Source organism: Geotrypetes seraphini, chromosome 9 (genome assembly GCF_902459505.1).
Source record: "Geotrypetes seraphini chromosome 9, aGeoSer1.1, whole genome shotgun sequence".
Classification (NCBI taxonomy): domain Eukaryota; kingdom Metazoa; phylum Chordata; class Amphibia; order Gymnophiona; family Dermophiidae; genus Geotrypetes; species Geotrypetes seraphini.
Genome location: NC_047092.1, coordinates 186,183,392 through 186,203,657, shown reverse-complemented (window position 1 = coordinate 186,203,657; position 20,266 = coordinate 186,183,392). Strand labels below are relative to the sequence as shown.

Here is a 20,266-nt window from a genome sequence, read left to right as displayed (position 1 = left end):
CGATCGCTGCTGCTGAGTTGCCGAAGAGAGCCGCGGAGCAGGGGATGTGGCCGGAAGCAGGTAGAAGGGAGAGGGAGATAGGAAGGCTGTAGATCTCCGGAGCATGACACCGACCCCGGCCAGGATGATTTCTTTTTCAGGCACCTTACAAGTCCAGCGTCGCGGCGGGAAATAGCCATGCTGAGAAGTGAGCTCAGCACTACACAGATGAAAGCCTTGCTTGCTGATTGGTCCGGCGGCACGGCGGGGCGGGGCCGCCGGACCAATCAGCAAGCAAGGCTTTCATCTGTGTATGTGCTGAGCTCACTGCTCAGCATGGCTATTTCCCGCCGCGACGCTGGACTTGTAAGGTGCATGCCTGCGTGACACACTACCGGAGCCGCAGCAAAGGTGGAAAAGAGCCGCATGCGGCTCTGGAGCCGCAGGTTGCCGACCCCCGCTCTAGGGTATACATATTCAGGGCTTCCAGTCTCTCCTCATACGTCTTCTGGCGCAAGCCTCCTATCATTTTCGTCGCCCTCCTCTGGACCGCCTCAAGTCTTCTTATGTCTTTCGCCAGATACGGTCTCCAAAACTGAACACAATACTCCAAGTGGGGCCTCACCAATGACCTGTACAGGGGCATCAACACCTTCTTCCTTCTACTGACTATGCCTCTCTTTATACAGCCCAGAATCCTTCTGGCAGCAGCCACTGCCTTGTCACATTGTTTTTTCGCCTTTAGATCTTCGGACACTATCATCCCAAGGTCCCTCTCCCCGTCCGTGCATATCAGCTTCTCTCCTCCCAGCATATACGGTTCCTTCCTATTATTAATCCCCAAATGCATTACTCTGCATTTCTTTGCATTGAATTTTAGTTGCCAGGCATTAGACCATTCCTCTAACTTTTGCAGATCCTTTTTCATATTCTCCACTCCCTCTTCGGTGTCTACTCTGTTACAAATCTTGGTATCATCTGCAAAAAGGCACACTTTTCCTTCTAACCCTTCAGCAATGTCACTTACATACATATTGAACAGGATTGGCCCCAGCACCGAACCCTGAGGGACTCCACTAGTCACCTTTCCTTCCTTCGAGCGACTTCCATTAACCACCACCCTCTGGCGTCTGTCCGACAGCCAGTTTCTGACCCAGTTCACCACTTTGGGTCCTAACTTCAGCCCTTCAAGTTTGTTCAACAGCCTCCTATGAGGAACTGTATCAAAGGCTTTGCTGAAATCCAAGTAAATTACATCTAGCATATGTCCTCGATCCAACTCTCTGGTTACCCAATCAAAAAATTCAATCAGGTTCGTTTGGCACGATTTACCTTTTGTAAAGCCATGTTGCCTCGGATCCTGTAACCCCTTAGATTCAAGGAAATACACTATCCTTTCTTTCAGCAACACTTCCATTATTTTTCCAACAACTGAAGTGAGGCTCACCGGCCTGTAGTTTCCTGCTTCATCCCTGTGACCACTTTTATGAATAGGGACCACATCCGCTCTCCTCCAATCCCCAGGAATCACTCCCATCTCCAGAGATTTGTTGAACAAGTCTTTAATAGGACTCGCCAGAACCTCTCTGAGCTCCCTTAGTATCCTGGGATGGATCCCGTCTGGTCCCATCGCTTTGTCCACCTTCAGTTTTTCAAGTTGCTCATAAACACCCTCCTCCGTGAACGGCGCAGAATCTACTCCATTTTCTCGTGTAACTTTGCCAGACAATCTCGGTCCTTCTCCAGGATTTTCTTCTGTGAACACAGAACAGAAGTATTTGTTTAGCACATTTGCTTTCTCCTCATCACTCTCCACATATTTGTTCCCAGCATCTTTTAGCCTAGCAATTCCATTTTTTATCTTCCTCCTTTCACTAATATATCTGAAAAAAATTTTATCTCCCTTTTTTACATTTTTAGCCATTTGTTCTTCCGCCTGTGCCTTCGCCAAACGTATCTCTCTCTTGGCTTCTTTCAGTTTCACCCTGTAGTCCTTTCTGCTCTCCTCTTCTTGGGTTTTTTTATATTTCATGAACGCCAGTGGAGTTCATCCTTCACTTCCTGGAGTCCATGTTGGCCCTTCCCTCTGAGGCATCACCCATTACTGTATCCAGTCTCACCATAGCCTCAGTTTTCATAAGTATCCTGAATTCTCATTTCTCCCGGGTTTTCTGGCATTAACTGTGCTTTGATTTTTACATTTTCTTTTCTTTTTCATTACCTGACACAGTGTCAAAGTGCTGTAGCTGTAAAGTTTGAGGGATGCATCTACTTAACAGTGACAACTGTATGATGTACTTTTCCTAGTCCATCCAGATATATTCAGTGCAGACTCCCCCCCCCCCCCCCGCCTCCTGGGGAACAGAGCTCCATTCCTCATTCTGTCGAGCCTGTCCCCACTTTGGCTCTTTCATTTCCAAAGTGCTGCTCTACTCCTGTCTTTATCATGAAATATAAATGTTTTGAAAAGAGCTCACAAAGAAAACAGAGAAGGCGACCTGTGGCGCTTAATATCTTGATTGTGGTCACGACTCGACACATACGTGTTTCGGCCATGAGTCTGAGCCTCAATGCAGAGTTTTGGTTTTCAGTTTTTCTCCCTTATGGATGTAATGCTTAGATCAAATAGTCAATTGTTCAAACAAAATGACCAACTAAAAAGTTTGTCTACTATGCCAAATAGTGTATTGATATGGCCATAACTCTGCATTGAGACCCAGACTCCTGAGACAGGCCTTACGGTTGAAACATGTACGTGCCGAGTCTTGACCACAATAGGTCACCTCTGTTTTCTTTGTGTGTCTGCCATGACAAGGTAGGATCTGCTGTTTGAGTGCATTGAAAAGAGACCAGACATATTCTTTTCTCTCGTTATTGAAAACTATATATAACTTTTCACAGTGGATGAGTCAAAGCCATCGTTCTGGAATGAGCAAGCTGCAAAGGCCATTGAGGCAGCCTTGAAGCTGGAGCCAATCCATCATCGGGCAAAGAATCTTCTCCTGTTCCTTGGAGATGGTGAGTAGGACAAGCCCTCGGGCACTACCAACTCCAGATCTCAGCAGCACACCAACGAGGGAAGAGGTGCAAGAGTCATGCATGAAACTTTCCTCTTGGGCCTGGATTGTAAATGTGGACCAAAAGCAGGGCCATTATGGTCATTTGCTGGCCAGTGGGAGTTACTGAGGGAACAGAGATGCTAAGTTTCCCAGTTCCAGGCTGGAGGTGTTTTGAACATTCATCCCAAAGCAGTGCTGCAAGTCTGATAATGAAGCACTAGGATAGAGTAGTCATAAGTCCAGAACATCTCAAAATCATCAACATGGAACAGGGTAACGACATCTCTAGAGTGAGGCAACAATGCTGTGGGTTTTTGGGGTTATTTTTAGGGGGGGGGGGTTGGCTGTGGGTAAAGTTTCTGTAATGACCTCTCTCCTGCCTTTAAAGTGGAGCCAGGTAGAAGTAGTTTGACTGAAAAGCTCTGTTAAAATCCTTCATCTCAGCTACTGGGTGGCTCCAGTCACAGGCACAGCTTGTAATGCTGGATCCCCAGCGGGGCTGGATGAGACACTTACCATTCACCCCATTCTTGCTCACAGACCTGCAGCTTTGTGGTACACCAAACTCTGCTGCAACCTGAGTTTCTAGGTCCATTGCCAACACGTTTTATTTCAGAAACCCAGTAAAAGGCGTAGCGCTAATACGCATTACAACTGCAGAGTGTGTGAGAAGCAAAACTGATGCAAAGAGAACAAAATGGAAGGGGTGAGCTGCTTTTTCTAGTTGCTTATTTTCTAATATTTATTAATTTATACTCTGCCTAAAAAGTTAGTGCATTACAATAAAACGTATATAAAATCAATACAAAACCACATATCATAATAAGCAAGTGTGCTTCAAACTATAGGATTTGCCCCCAAAAACCAAATGGGTTTCAACTGAAGAATGTTTTGTTTCTCAAATCGCTCAATAAAATAGTTTCAGTGGATTATTTTGATATTCACTTGATCAGAAAACAAATCAAAAGCAAACTTAGGGGCTGATGCACAAAAGAACAGCGAAGGGATGCTCGAATTTAATTCTATTTAAATTTTAGCACAGTTAAATCACACTGGAACTGAAAGCAAGTGCGTTAGTTGTGCCCCTTTTTAATTGTTAAACGCTGGAAGAGAGTCACAAGTGGTGTTCCGCAGGGCTCAGTGCTCGGGCCACTACTATTTAATATATTCATAAATGATCTAGAAATAGGGACGACGTGTGAGATAATAAAATTTGCAGACGACACCAAACTATTCAGTGGAGCTCGGACTAAAGAGGACTGCGAAGAATTGCAAAGGGACCTGAACAAACTAGGGGAATGGGCGACGAGATGGCAGATGAAGTTCAACGTTGAGAAATGTAAAGTACTGCATGTGGGAAGCAGAAACCTGAGGTACAACTATATGAAGGGAGGGATGTTATTGAATGAGAGTACCCAGGAAAGTGACTTAGGGGTAATGGTGGACAGGTCAATGAAGCTGACGGCACAGTGTGCAGCGGCCGCTAAGAAAGCAAATAGAATGCTAGGTATAATCAAGAAGGATGAAAGAAGTTATCCTGCCGTTGTATCGGGCGATGGTGCGCCCGCATCTGGAATACTGCGTCCAATATTGGTCGCCGTACCTTAAGAAGGATATGGCGTTACTCGAGAGGGTTCAGAGGAGAGTGACACGTCTGATAAAAGGGATGGAAAACCTTCCATATGCTGAGAGATTGGAGAAACTGGGGCTCTTTTCCCTGGAGAAGAGGAGACTTAGAGGGGATATGATAGAGACTTAGAAGATCATGAAGGGCATAGAGAGAGTAGAGAGGGACAGATTCTTCAAACTTTCGAAAAATAAAAGAACAAGAGGGCATTCGGAAAAGTTGAAAGGGGACAGATTCAAAACGAATGCTAGGAAGTTCTTCTTTACCCAACATGTGGTGGACACCTGGAATGCGCTTCCAGAGAATGTAATAGGGCAGAGGACGGTACTGGGATTTAAGAAAGGATTGGACAATTTCCTGCTGGTAAAGAGGATAGAAGGGTATAAATAGAGGATTTCTGCACAGGTCCTGGACCTGTTGGGCCGCCGCGTGAGCGGACTGCTGGGCATGATGGACCTCAGGTCTGACCCAGCAGAGGCATTGCTTATGTTCTTATGATTAGCGTTTCATCAAATTTTAATAAATTTGAAACTTGAGAGGGACGGCAGACGTGCAGTGCGGTTCCTGTGTGCACGTCCAAATAAAGCTGGAAGTGAACGCACACATCGGCGCTGTTCTGCGCTTTTAGATATGAGATTTTCCAAAATTGCTTGCACTTTAAATGTCTGAAAGGCTCATGCGCGCTTTCACCTTTGGTTATCTTGGACTCGCACATATGTTTACGTCTCACTTCAGTGCTTAAAACTTGCATGGTCTTTCTTTGGCTTGTATAAAAAGGACAAAGCCATCAATTCAATCTAAAACAGTGGCGAGAAATCCTCAAAACCCTTAATACTGCCCCTTACCTGGCCTTAATTTTTATGTTAGAGGCCATGGTAAAATTCCGTGCATTGCAAGGCTACTCTCTGTGCATTATAAAAGAGTAATGACCTCAATTACAGCCATTTCAGTAAATTCTAATACAATATGTGGCCATCATTAGCACTGATGTTAACAGCTGCGCTCGAGCCTTATGTGCATCTGGTGCTAACCACATTTTACTGCTGATGTTAGAAGGGGCAGCATTAGAGAACAAAGTGGTATAGATTGAAGGAACTAAGGCCAGTACTGGGCAGGCTTGCATGGCCTGTGTCCCATATATGGACATTCAGTCGAGGACGGGCTGGGGAGGGCTTTGATGGCTGGGATGGTTAAGATGGGCTTTGATGGAGACTCCAGTAGATGGAACCTAAGCACACTACCGGGCAAGGCTTGGGGTTTCTGGCCCAGAAATATCTAAGAAAAAGGACCATTTAAATTAAATTAATTTATGGAGCATGTATATGGTTGGGCAGACTGGATGGACCATTCAGGTCTTTATCTGCCGTCATTTACTATGTTACTATGAAGGCTGGAAATTCTTGTAACCCAGCAAGTAATATTATACCTCTTAGAATGTTCCACTTCCCAAAATGAGACTGACGTGCCCATGGAGGCAGGATGTCTGATTATCCATGACATCTAACAGAAGCATTAGCCCAACTTCTCTACCGTTTCCGCAATGGCAGAATCTGGCACCTTCCACCTTTCCTAAAATGTGCCACTTTACTAGTTAGTGGTGAAGCATGAAAACTTCAATTAGAACCACTGAACAATGGTTATGGGGTTTTGTTTCTTTTTTAAAAATATCTGCTACACTGAGGCCTTTCCTAGACAGGGCTCAGCAATGACTAGAGCTGGGCAAGGAAGAGCAATGGTGGAAAAGAAACGCTGTTCACTTCTGAATGGCCCAATGTAGAACTCAAGGAAGCAGTTCAAAGAGTGAGGTAAAGAAGGAACCAAAAAAAGGTCTAAATAATTATATTTATTCCTTCAATTAAGAAATGTATAAATACGAAGGCTTAACATGGCATGGAAAAAAATTGAGTCAGTCCCTACGAGTGTGGTCCCTGTCCCCACGAGCTCAGACCCCATCCCTAACCCGTCCCCACAAACCGTCTGATACCATCCGCTCAAGCCGCAAATAGTTATGATTTTATACTCAACTTATTAAAGTATAAAAAGAAACAATATTCTGTACAATTGTCATTTTATAAATCACAAATAATACAGAGCAAGATTTTTCTTGATTATTTTCTTTGTTCTTGGATCACATTTGTGGACTAAATAATTAATTATTAATTTCCTATATTTGTTTAACTTGAAATAGTCATTATGGCCCTCTTGTACTAAGGTGCGCTAACCGCTAACGCATGCATGTTAGTCGATGGACATGTTAGCGTTTAACGTGCGCTAATCGGTTAGTAAAAGAGGGGTGTATGACTCAAGAATGTTAGTTTCTAATCTTCATGCAAGTTTGTTACTTGTTTATTATACTGAAAATTTGAATAAAGATAAAGTTTAAAAAAAAACAGGGCAAGGATCAACAAAACCCCATCTCCCCTCTCCTCCCTCTCACAAATATCCCCTCCACTATCGAGAAAACAGAACAAGCTAAATTACTACAGAATGCTACATATAAAAATCAAGCTAAGAGAATACCAGTCACACATGGCAGGAATAGTGTTAGTGGAGTGCAACTAGGACAACTACCCCCTGGTCAGAGAGAGCCCTAAGCCAGCTGGAAGCTCTGCAGTCCCCAGCTCTAGCAGGATACAAGTTTCAAATCTGATATATTCTAATCACAAAATAGAAAATAATTTTTTTCTACCTTTTGTTGTCTGGTCATTTTATTCTTCACATCACATTGGTCTCAGGCTCTGGTTTCTGTTTCCTTCTGTCTTCTCTTAAATAACTCACCAGGGTCTCCTCACCATTTGACATGTCTTCTTTCCCCAGGCTCACCATTCATCTTCCATCTCTGTGTATGTTTTTCCCCATGTTCAGCATCTCCCTTCTCTGTCTCCTATATTTCCTTTTCTAGTATTTCCCCTGTGCCCATCTCACTGCCCTCATCACCAACACTATTCTGTGTCCCTATCCCGTCCGTGCCCGGTGTCAATCTTCTGTGTCTCTATGCCCCCCTCCCAAGTCCAACATCTCTCTTCTGTGTTCCTCTTCTCCCTTATGTCTAGCCATCTTCTCTCTGTGTCCATATATCCTCCTGTCTGGCATTACCCCACTGAATGTGTCCATAAACCACCCCCATGCAGCGTTCCCCTTTGTGTCCCTGTCCCTGTGCTCCCATCCATGTCCACCATCTCCCCTCTTTTAGTATATCTCCCTGTGTCTAGCATCTCCCCTCTTACTCCCTTACACCAATATGTCTCTCAGCCTCTCTTTCCTCCCTCCCTCCCTCCACCCCTCTACTTTGTTAAATATTTCACTCCCTTCATCCCCTTGGTTCAGCATATCTCTTTCCCTACCCTCTCATCCTCCTTGCAGGTCCAGCACTTCTCTTCCTTCCCTCAGCACTTCTCCTATGGATTAAGCACCTAGCTTACCTTTCCCTCCAGCCAACCTGTGGTCCAGTACCTCTCTCCCTTCTCTCAGCACTCCCCAAGGATCCAGCACCTCTCTCTTCCCTCTAGCTCCTCCCTTCCATGCATTCAACATCTCTCTTCTTTCCCTCTAGCTCCAGCTCTGAGCTGCAAATCCAGTAGCTCTCCCATCCCTCCAGCTCCCAGCTTTTAGGTTTGGCACCTCTCTCTTCTATTCAGCTCCAGTTCCCTTCACATAAGTCATAAGAACATAAGAATTGCTGCTGCTGGGTCAGAACAGTGGTCCATCATGCCCAGCAGTCTGCTCTCGCGGCGGCTCTTAGGTCAAAGACCAGTGCCTTAATTGAGTCTAGCTTTACCTGCGTACGTTCTGCTTCAGCAGATGTAACTTCTGGTTTCGCAAAACCGGAAGTTACATCAAAAGGAGGGGCTCGTCATTTGAAGGAAGGCCTCGGAACAGGCCTCTGAAGATTTTTCAGCATGGTACAGTTGACTTGTTTGGGTAAGATAGGTGAGAGGGGAGCTGGGGAGGAGATGCTGAGTCGTGGGGAGAGGGGGAGTTGCCATGCTGACCCTAGTGCAAATTTTTTTTCCTGCAGGAATAAGGCTATTTACTACTCCTTTGGGGTGGTAGAAGGCCTTGTTCTGGTTCCTGCTGTAAACCAGCCACATTTTCTTCCCATTCCTAAGGCTAACCGCAGTTTGCAACAGGAACCCTTCCCTATGTCATTCCCTAGTTTCAGCAAAACAATGCCTACGTCCAACCTAAAAATATGTACCAGTGAAGAACACTATTCTGATGAGTGAGTGATCAAATCACCAATGATATGAGTCCAGTACTTAAGAGAAGAATCTTCAAACAGTTGAACGTCATTTCCAAAATGGCAAACTTTTACAAGAAAAACTGCAAAGATCTGGAAAAAAAACATGTCATCACCCTTTCAAAAAGTACCAAGGGACACTCAATGAAATTACATGGGAATACTTTTATAACAAATAGAAGGAATTTTTTTTTAACTCAAAGAATAGTTAAGCTTTGGAACTCATTGCCAGAGGTTGTGGTTACAGCGGTTAGCATAGCTGGGTTTAAGAAAGGTTTGGACAACTTCCTGGAGCAAAAGTTCATAGTCTGCTATTGAAACAGACATGGAGGAAGCCACTGCTTGCCCTGGATCAGTAGCATGGAATATTGCTACTATTTGGGTTTCTGCCAGGTATTGTGACCTGGATTGACCAGGAAACTGGGCTAGACGGACCATTCATTTGACCCAGTATTTCTGTTCTTATGATGCCAGGAATGTTTCCCAACATTTGGTAGGTCTAGACATGATGTGGGATTCAAGTGGAAGGCCCTTGAGTATTTTAACCATCAGGCGCAAATGCTATACATGATGTAAAGTTACTCAAGTCCCGTTAACCATATAAATGCCAGCTTTGTCTTAATTCATGCATCATTTTTCAAGTCTTTCAGGTATATGTGTCCACTTATTGTATTGCCGGAGAGAAATTCAAGATCAGAGTCTAAGGAATTCTTAATCTTACATTACCCCAGTTGCAGGAAGATTGTTTACAAGGAGATGTTTTCATTTCAGGCTGCAAATTGATGGAATGATTTGCCTGGTACGATGAGATATCAGACAAATCATAGTATATTTTCAAAATTGCTGAAAACATACCTGCTTAGGAGATACTTGGATATTACATAGTTCTATTTGGTTATAATTAGCTAAATTTGCAACTTGCTGGGAACTCAAGAGGAAAGTGTGGGATCGAAATGTCACAATGTGATGTAAGCCAGTGCTGTGTGTGTTGATAGAGAAGGACTGCTCTGGTTATTGATGTATTGAATGGAGTTAAGTCTTGCCTGAAATGCAAGTGTTGCTACCTTTGTAAACCACATTGTAAACCAGGAAGTGTTGTGCTACAACTGGTACTGTATCCAGCAATAAAAGACCAGTGAGGCACTTTCTTAGTCTAGTTAGTGCTGTTCCCGTGAGTAATAGTTGCTGATTCTTTGATTTCAGGGATGGGTGTTCCAACCGTGACTGCTACCCGAATCCTGAGTGGACAGCTGCAAGGGTATAGTGGGGAAGAGACTCAGCTAACGATGGACAAGTTTCCCTACATCGCATTGTCCAAGGTTCTTTCCATCTTATCTTCTCAGGAACAGAGGTCTATCAGCCTATAGATCATTAAACATGGATTATCTGCAGTCTCTGAGATAAAAACAGTCCAAAGTTAATGTATATCTGAAGAAGGGTATGGAAAGCTCCATTTCCTCATCATCTCTGGCTGATTTACAGTACCCACCTCTTTATTACTAAACCCGGGAGGGGTACAAGAAAACACACATAAATGAGCAGTATATAATGGAGCAATTACAATAGAACACAACAATCAACAAGCCGCACACATTAGATAATCTACATACCTATCACATTCTCATCCAATTAGGGTAATTTCAAGAGGTTGGTTGACGAGCAGAACTTTCAACTTCTTGCAGAAGTTCGACTCATTTATAGAAATATAGGGACGGCAGCTAAAGACCATATGGCCTGTACAGTCTACCCATCCATACCAAATAAGCTCTATAATCCTTTCCTTTCCTTAAAGACCCTATATGCTTGTCTCATTCTTGCTTGAATTCAGATGCAGTGTGTATTTTCATCATCAGCTCTGGGAGGCCATTCCCCAAAAGAAATATTTCCTTAGGTTACTCTTTCTCTGTCTTCTTTCCCCTTCATCTTATGTCTCTTGCTCCAGAGCTTCCTTTCAACTGAAAGAGATTTGCCTCCTTTACTTTTTCACCATGGAGGTATTTCAATGTCTCTATCATATCTCTCCTCTCCTGCCTTTCTTCTGGAGTACACATAATTGTGATCTGTCCCCCCATAAGCTTTAGGATTTAGCTTGTGCCTTTCCAGTAGTAACTCAATGTGAGTTACAGTCAGGTATTTCCCTGCTCCAGGGGGGGCTTACAACCTAAGTCTGGACTTTAGGCAATGGAGGATTAAGTAATTTACTGAAAATGACGAGAGAAATCAGCAGGATTTAAACCCTTGTCTTCCTTGGTCCCCAGCCTGCAATGCTAACTGCTCAATGACTGGATTGTGGTCCTCGAGGACTGTGATTGTCCATCCCTGCTGTAGACCAATCTATCCATGCCATAGAAACCCTTCCGCAGACAGAACCTTTTAGGTCGTCTGGCCACTCTTGAACTACTTGCTTGAAAAGAATACATAGGATAACACTACGTGTGATTCCCAAAATCTGAAACGAGTTTACAGATACTCAAACACAGAGATGCCCAGTCTCACTCATTAGGAGTGTGTCGCACACATCTGAAAGCATTCTCACTCTTACAGTCTTTGAGCCCTATTTTTCACTCATCAGAGCTTCACTACTTGTACGGAATTTGATCAATGCTTTCACGAGAGAGAAGCCTGGTCCATCAGTAAGAATTATGAGCATACCTTCCTGTCTGCTACTTTCCCTTGTTCCTTTTCCATTTCCGGCATGTACATACTGTGAACTACTAGGTGGAAGACAATTTTCAGCTCGAAAAATTTACCCACACTGCTTTTCACTTTGAATTCTTTCAAAGGCCCCATAGAAAAGCCAATATCATGTAACGCTGCCTTGATTCATTTGCAAACCAATACTAAAATCATTCTAGATTTGAATATACTTTGTGATGGTTCACCCTTGGCATCTCTGTAAATGGGTAGTAACTACAATCCAAACCAGTAGACTTGCATCAATGAAGTCAAAGAAGTGTGTTTGTGTTGACTTATGGTGCCAATGACATGCAAGAGGCTCACACTTCGTGTGAGAGCTTGTGGAAATGCCCCCTTAACCCGATAAATCCCACATTAAATGGAGAACCCAGTTTAGTAAACAGGCCTGTTAGTACTGCATTTCTCTGGGGATTCCTAGTTGTTCTAGAAGGATTAGCCTAGGAGACAGCACTTTCGAATGTGGTTAGTAAATCAAATCGTGAACCTTGAGCCTGCAGTTATACCATCGCAGCCTGTCAGACAATCTGGCCACCTGATTGCTCACGCTGCCGGTGGAACATTCAACATTACATATCGAGATCTTTGCTTCATATTCTGGCAGTCCCAATGCTGAAAGTACAAAAGGAATTAATTATTATCATGATATTCAACACTGACACTTAGATAATAGGAGAGGAATAATGAATTCAACTCCTTGTATCAACATTGCTAAGAAGAGAAAGGATATCCACAGGAAGGTGATAAGTTAGGAGTATCTCGCATCACACACCCACTCGTTTGCATGTATAACAGCAGTTTCACGGAGGGAGAGGGTATAGCACAGAGATCACTAAGTCCAGGGAGAGAGGATGTAAAGCACCAATCCTAAGAATATCCCAGCTTGACTGATACATTTATCTTCTTGCATGCAAAGCTGTAAGTTGTGTTCTTGTTCTGAGTGTTGCCTCTTGAATTCCAGACCTACAATGTCGACCGTCAGGTCCCAGACAGCGCTGGCACAAGTACTGCCTACCTGTGCGGAGTGAAAGGAAATTATGGGACCATCGGCGTGACTTCTGCTGTCAAAGAATCTATATGCAACACCAAGAAAGAAAATGAGGTTATATCGGTCCTACAGAGAGCAAAGCAAGCAGGTACCATCCCATGCTGGGTGAACCAGAGGTAGGATAGAGATACTTGAGGCCGGGTCAAAATTGTCAGTGATAGTTGTGGTGGTCTGCTGTAACCAAAATGACAATCAGGAGATTAAGGGAAGATTACTGATGATGCCCAACGCATTTCACCAAACAGGGCTGCTTTAGGGGCAAGTAACTATAAAGACAAAAGAAAATAAAATGTGTATCGTTTCAATCATTAAAAACACTATAAAAACCATTTAAAAAGCAGATGGCATAAAATCACCTGGTCTAAGCAAAGAAAATCTGGCAAGGAGATACGTGAAGTAGGCAAAGTGCGATTCAAACAAGCAAAAGAACTGATAATAATCGTCAGTAGATAGGGGCAGACATAAAGTAACAAGACCTAATAGAAAAATTGGGTGATGCCTTTTAAGGGCAATTGAGTTCAACATTATTTCGAGCAGCCCCTCCTATTGTTTTTTCCCTAATTGTTCTCTTTTACTTGGACTATTGTACTTCTTGCCTTTTTACCTTTTGTTCCTGTTTGTCTTTGTTTTTAAAAGTCTTCGCAAGTTATTGTTACCGTTCGGTGATGCTTTGTCAGCTTAAATTTGTATTTTATCTAAAGTATGTTTTTATGATTTTGTACACCGCCTAGATTCAAAGGTTGATTTTGCCGGGTAAGAAATTTTAAATAAACTTTTAGCAGGAATTGGCAAGAATAGACTAAAAGACAATTTTGTCTATATTTACACAAAAGTTTTTCTATTATGTGAATAATAATCTTCTAAACATATAGAGGGGCATAATCAAAAGAAAGGTCTAAATCCAATTCCGACATATGGCAGTGGCAAAATGTCTATTCTCGAAAAATACATCTAGAATATGTTTTTGTGGGGTAGAATTTGAAGTCTTTTTTGCACTTTGGCTGTTGCATCACTGGAGAGGCTTGTGGTTACATGTGGATGTTTGGGGAGGTTTACATAGAAACATGGTGGCAGATAAAGGCCAATTGGCCCATCTAGTCTGACCAGACAGACAGTATTCTGACACAGGACTCATGTTGTCATGACTGAAGGACTTGGGAGAGTAAATTTTGATATGCAGGTCAAATCAGTGATTCGAACATTGGTGAGAGGAAGTGTTTAGCTCAAGATCATAGCGATTCAGAGGTAATCAGTTATGCTAGTCTAATTGGGTGGGGAGGAAGTTTAACTGTGCAGGATCTTTTAAGCTAATGGGACACATTAGTGTCTAATAAATATCTCAAATACAACCCCACACAGAACAAACGAATCTGCTCAGCAACGCTACAAGGCTTAAACATACATACACCCAACCATCCCCAGCAGGAGAAACACTCAATCAAACAGAAAACAAAAAAAGAAGTGGAGAAAAAGCCTCAGTTCAGCTTCATTTGGCAAAAAAACTCTACTTCACATACACTCCTACATAAACAACCCGGAAGGGTGAAGAAAGCACTGTAATAGCTTGCAAAGTCAATGTTCAAAAGCACCAGGGTACATAACCCCACACGTGAAAAAAATGTGGCAACAGGGCCCAAAGGCACAGTGATCCGAAATCATAGCATTAGGCCAAAAAAACCACTTAGCTGCCAAAGTCCATCAGATATGTCTCAATCCAGCATAGTAACGCAGCAGCTAGAGTACCCAACGGGGAATCTCCCATTTCGCCAGTTCTTGCTGCGTCAGGGGTATCCACACGGCTTCATCTGCCAGTCCACGGATCCTTCGGTGCTCCTCTAGTACACCCACCACGTCATGAATCGCCTTGTAGCGTTGCTGAGCAGGTTTGTTTGTTCTGTGTGGGGTTGTATTTGAGATATTTATTAGATTTAAATCGCCCTTCTTTCCTTAGTTTACATAATTTAGTGAGAACACATTAGTGTCTCCCAGAATCAGCTTCTGCAAGGGTTTACTGCTTCATTCTCAAATGTCCATGTACCGAGAGTGCACTTTGAAGCGCTCATACTGAATGCACCAAAAAACCATGCACAACAACCTCCTTTAAAAACACTGTCTTAGGCCATAAGTCCTCGTATTGATCAACTACAATTATGAGTTCCATTTTATCAACATTCAATTTAAATCCATTTTCATGCATCCAGTCATTGATCTTTGTCACCTCTGATATCAGCTTTTCATCCCATTTACTGATTTAAAATCGTCAGCATAAAAGACCCCTGACCTCTAATAACTTCCCTTAAGGTGCTAAATAAACATTGAACAGGATAGTAGATAGCACTGATCCTTGAGATGCATCCCTATTGCTCCAAATCTCATTTGAAGTTTCTCCTTTACTCCGAACAAACATCTTTCTTCCTGTTAGGAACAACTTAAGCCATTCCCATAGAGTCCCTGCAATTCTCCATAACAACTTAGGATCAAGTGAGTCAAAGGCAGAAGAAATAGCAAAAGAAACCATGCAAAAGCTGTGTCCCTGATCCAAACTCAATGGTCGTTTATCAACAGTTGATAACAAGAACATCTCGGCACTATGGGCCTTCCTGAATCCTGGAGCAATCCTGCTAAACGGTAACACTGGCATTGGTCTAAAATGATTCATTTGTTCATTATCAAGACCCATTTTCTTAAGTGCTGGTTTCACTCTATCCATTTTACAGCTAGACTAGAGAATGACACAGGGACAAATTTTTCCCCGGTCCCCGTGAACTCTTTTTCTGTCCCTGCCCCATTCCTGCAACCTCCATCCTTATTAGCACAAGCCTCAAACACTTTAGAATCGTAAGTATTCGAGACTTGTGAAGTTAAGACAGAGCTTGCAGGAATGGGACAGCGACAAAACTTATGGGGATGGGATGGGGACAAATTCTCTACACCAGACTTGAATGATTTATTAACCAATTTAGCCAATATAGGTGCAGTTTTATCAGTGATTTTACTTACAATTCCTGCGGAGCAAGGATCCTTGCTTGCTTTAGTTACCTTAAGGCTCTGAACAATAGAGAATGACACGGTGACAAAATTCATCACCGTTCCCGTCCCCGCGGATAACCGCGGGAAACCATCTTCATGTCATTCTTTAAGGAGAGAGGGAAGAATCAGAGTATGAATGGCCACAACCACTTAAGCTTTGCTTTGAAGAATGCTGGTGTAGAAGGACTGAGGTTGAAATAGACACTACAGAATGACAGTCTCTGGTATCCAGATATTGTGATGTCATAATGCCTCATTCCACCAGTGCCTAAGAGCCAATCACATCAGTGATGTCACAATGGCTTCATTATCCTTGGCTCCCATAAGAATCAGAGTATGAATGGCCACAACCACTGACCCGCAAGCTTTGCTTTGAAGAATGCTGGTGTAGAAAGACCGAGGTTGAGATAGACACTACAGAATGACAGTCTCTGGTATCCAGAGCAGATATTGTGATGTCATAATGCCTCATTCCACCAGTGCCTAAAAGCCAATCACATCAGTGATGTCACAATGGCTTCATTATCCTTGGCTCCCATAAGAATCAGAGTATGAATGGCCACAACCACTGACCCGCAAGCTTTGCTTTGAAGAATGCTGGTGTAGAAGGACCGAGGTTGAAACAGACACTACAGAATGACAGTCTCTGGTATCCAGAGCAGATATTGTGATGTCATAATGCCTCATTCCACCAGTGCCTAAGAGCCAATCACATCAGTGATGTCACAATGGCTTCATTATCCTTGGCTCACATAAGAATCAGAGTATGAATGGCCACAACCACTGACCCGCAAGCTTTGCTTTGAAGAATGCTGGTGTAGAAGGACCGAGGTTGAAATAGACACTAGAAAATGATATGGGGTTATTTCCCGTGGTTATCCGCGGGGACGGGAACGGTGATGAATTTTGTCACCGTGTCATTCTCTACTGAACAATCCATGGTTTCCTTAACCTCAATTTGTCAGAAGGCAGGTGTTGTAACGGAAGCTTTTTGAGTTCAGTACATTTGTGATGAACATTTGAGAGCCGCTGTCTGTGTCCATTATCAGGCTGCAATATACTGGTAAAGTATACATCATGTTATAGTGGGAGTAAGGGAAAGAGGGACCTATTTCCAACCCCTAATTTACTGTAAATGAGTTTAGCAACAGAGCTCTGGAAATCAGGTCACAGTGACATTCAGTGGACTATCATGGCAACCAGATACCTCTTCACCTAAAATGGAGACAAAAATCAACCTCATAGCCTTTGTCTGAGATCAGCTGTGGGTCCATTCAGGCCTTATAACTCTGAATCACAGCGAGGATGGACAAACTATGGTTTTAAATTTGATCAAAAACAAACAAGAAATCTTAGACATTTTTGCAGGTACACTATAATATCCTAAGATTAGCAACAAATTAATAACAGCGATAGTAGATAAAATTTTGCTTTTCAGTGGGAATTGGCTGAATTTTATCCACCTCTTCCTGGGCATCACAGTATATCTTCAATTCACATTCTCTCCCAACTGTGACATCTGATTACATATTATGTAATTAATCCGCTGCAGAGACCCAAGAGCTTCAGCAAACTCTGATTCGCTCCAGCTAAAAGGAGGGAATCGGAACTGTGACCTTGACTTTTTTTCAACTCTTTAATGAATTCTTCATCCCCTTGAAAAAGTGGCAACCGTACTTGAGACTGATCCATTCCGTGGTGGACTGAACTCTAGCTCCTTTGTTCTAGAGGGCAGTAAAAGCCTTATTCTGACACTGCCCCCTTGTGGTAACTGTGAGTGTCCTCTTTTGGTGCAGGTAAATCAGTTGGGATTGTGACCACTACACGTGTGCAGCATGCTTCCCCTTCAGGCAACTATGCCCATATTGCCGATCGCGACTGGTACTCTGATGCCAACATGCCAAAAAAGGCTTTGGATGAGGGCTGCCGGGATATAGCTTCTCAGCTAATCAGCAACACAGATATTGATGTACGTCTGGTACTCGTCATATCTTTCACTCATTGACCAATGAACTGCACCTAGTGGAATATAAACATGAGGATTTGTCCCATGAACTTTGCAGATTATCCTTGGAGGAGGAAGAAAGTATATGACCCCTTCAGGGACTCCTGATCCTGAGTATCCTGATAACACTAAACAAAATGGACTCCGCATAGATGGGAGGAATCTTATAGAAGAATGGAAAAAGACAAAGCCGGTCAGTGCATATCCTAAACCTTGTTTTAAGGCTATCTCATGCTTCTTTCCTTCATGATCTGGAAAAAAAATCTTTTTCAATGGGTCTGACTTGGGGAAGATGCCAAGGAACCAAGGTTCTCAAGTATAGGCAGTTGAAGAAGGTGTTCCACAGGGGCCATGGTCCCAACAATAATTTGCCCAGCACAGCATTGAGCCTGGAGAGCTTAGAGGCAGTCCTCCAACTGCATTGCTGCTAGTGGTGATGGTGGTGGTGGTGGGTGCTTCAGTACTGGATTTTAAATCACTAGGGACTAGTGCTGCCTAGTTCACCGATTTGAATCGATTCACCGATTCACTTTGATTCATTCTCTGAAAAAATCAGACTCGCCAATTCAGTGACCAACAACCACCACCCCCTCCCTGGTGAGACTTGACAGTACCTCCAGGCCTCCTAAAGCAGCAGCAGCAGAAGTGCCCAGCCAGCCAGTAGAAGCAGCAGTCTGAACAGGCTGCTTGTGGTCTGCTCCGCCGGGGCCTTTCCTCTGCCATGTCACTGTTGACATCATTGATGATGCGGCAGAGGGAAGTCCTGGTGGGGCACTGCTGCTGCTTTGGGAGGCCCAAAGGTATGTCAGATCTCCATGGAGGGGGGAATTGGTTGGGAGATGCTGCACAGGGGGATAGGAGGGACGGAAAGGTGCTGCACAGGGAACTTGGAGGGAGGGATGGAAAGCTGCTGCAAATGGGGGAGAGAGAAATAATTGTTGGACATGGGGTGGAGGTGAGGAAGGAAAAGATGCAACAAACAGGTAGAAAGGGGTGAGAGGGAGAAATCCTTCATATGGTGGAGGGGAGGGAGACATGCATGGAAAAAAGAGGGTGAAATGTTGGACATAGGATGGAGGGCAGGGAGACATGGTGCATGGGGAGAGAGAAAGAAATGTTGCACATGATGATGGAGGGGAGGAAGGGAGAGATGCTGCATGGAGAAGAATAGAGAGGTTTGAGCTAGGGGCACAAGGCAGGGAGAGAGAGAAAGATGGTAGATAGTGGGAAAGAAACAAATGTTGGATATGGCAGTGGAAGGGGAAGGTACAGAGATGGAATGGTTGGTGAGCACAGAGAAAGAAGAAAACGTCAAATGGGCAGGAGACCCTGGTGAGCGAGTTAACAGAATACAAACAGAAACCAGAGCCTGGGACCAACATGATTTCAATGATAAAATGACTAAAGAACAAAAGATAGCAAAAATAATTGTATTTCTATTTTGTGATTACAATATGTCAGATTTGAAATGTGTCTCCTGCCAGAGCTGGGGTTAGACAGTGAGCGTGAACCAGGACCTAATAAAGAGAGGAAAAGTCTTTTTTGTTTATACCACTGTGCCAGCATGGAGTTGGAGATGGCAAAAGGAGATGGGGGTAGGTGAAGAAGCTACAAAATAAACCCTCCAGGACATTTGAAAAAAACGCACGATTGGGTGGGAAAAGTGAATCGAATCAAATTGAAAAATTTTCCCTGAATAAGGCAGCACTACTAGGGGACAGGCAGATTTCCTGGAGTCCTGCAGAGTTTGCCTGTCTCTGAACATGTGATAGTGAAACAGCACCCCCCACTGGCAGGACTATAAGTCGAGAACACCCGCTCAGTTTAGAAGGAACAGTGCTTGGGGGTGGGACTAAAGCTTGGTTTATTATAGGGGGGGTCTTCTTTCCACCCAAACAAGGCTCTTCAGCTCTCCCCCTTTAAGGAAGTTCCCTCTTTTATGGCATAAACGTATTCAGTCCAGTGTTTAAAACTAAAGTAAAGTAAAGTAACTGCCATGCAGCAGGGAAATTTTAAGAAATTTCAGGTTATTTTGGAGCCATTAACAAGATACTGTAAAGATTGAAATTAATGCATAGAATAAATATTAATTTTTTCCCTTTTGTTCATACACGTCCAGAGTGGGGTGGGGGAATGGGAATATTTTATGATTTCTTTTGCTTATGAATAATTGTTGGGTATAAGGGAGGGGGAATATTTGATGAGAGTTAGAATTTGATGATATATTAAGTGATGTTAAAGTATAAAATGATTGTATTTTATGTTACACTTATTGTGAGTTTTAAAAATTAATAAAGATTAAAAAAAACCAAAACCTAAAGTAATTGTCCAGTGAGTGGAGCTTCTATCTGCCCTAGCCAACACTATTTGTGAATTTTCAGTGACCTTATCTGGGCAGTGTAAGGGCCGAATGGAGGCCCTTCACCTAACTTTATTGATAATCACAGATGTTCCGCTGGGCTGGTTTTATTGAAGTCTTTTTATTGATGATTTTTGAATTACAGTTGATAAAAAGTAAAACTGTTGTAATACAACATAACGATTATTATAGCAATATTATAAAATGTGAATACAAATTGAAGCA

The 20,266-nt window shown here is 43.1% G+C and overlaps 1 protein-coding gene across 1 annotated transcript in view; it reads left to right on the top strand.

Annotated features, from left to right (window-relative positions):
- Nucleotides 1-2,837: 2,837 nt before the first annotated feature.
- Nucleotides 2,838-20,266, top strand: part of LOC117367040 (intestinal-type alkaline phosphatase-like) — a 28,340-nt gene continuing 10,911 nt past the window's right edge. The window contains exons 1-5 of the mRNA XM_033959242.1: nt 2,838-2,997; nt 10,109-10,224; nt 12,561-12,735; nt 17,474-17,646; nt 17,741-17,875. Of these exons, the coding sequence (XP_033815133.1) occupies nt 10,111-10,224; nt 12,561-12,735; nt 17,474-17,646; nt 17,741-17,875 (597 nt within the window). The 5' untranslated portion in view covers nt 2,838-2,997; nt 10,109-10,110. The remainder of the gene's footprint in view (nt 2,998-10,108; nt 10,225-12,560; nt 12,736-17,473; nt 17,647-17,740; nt 17,876-20,266) is intronic.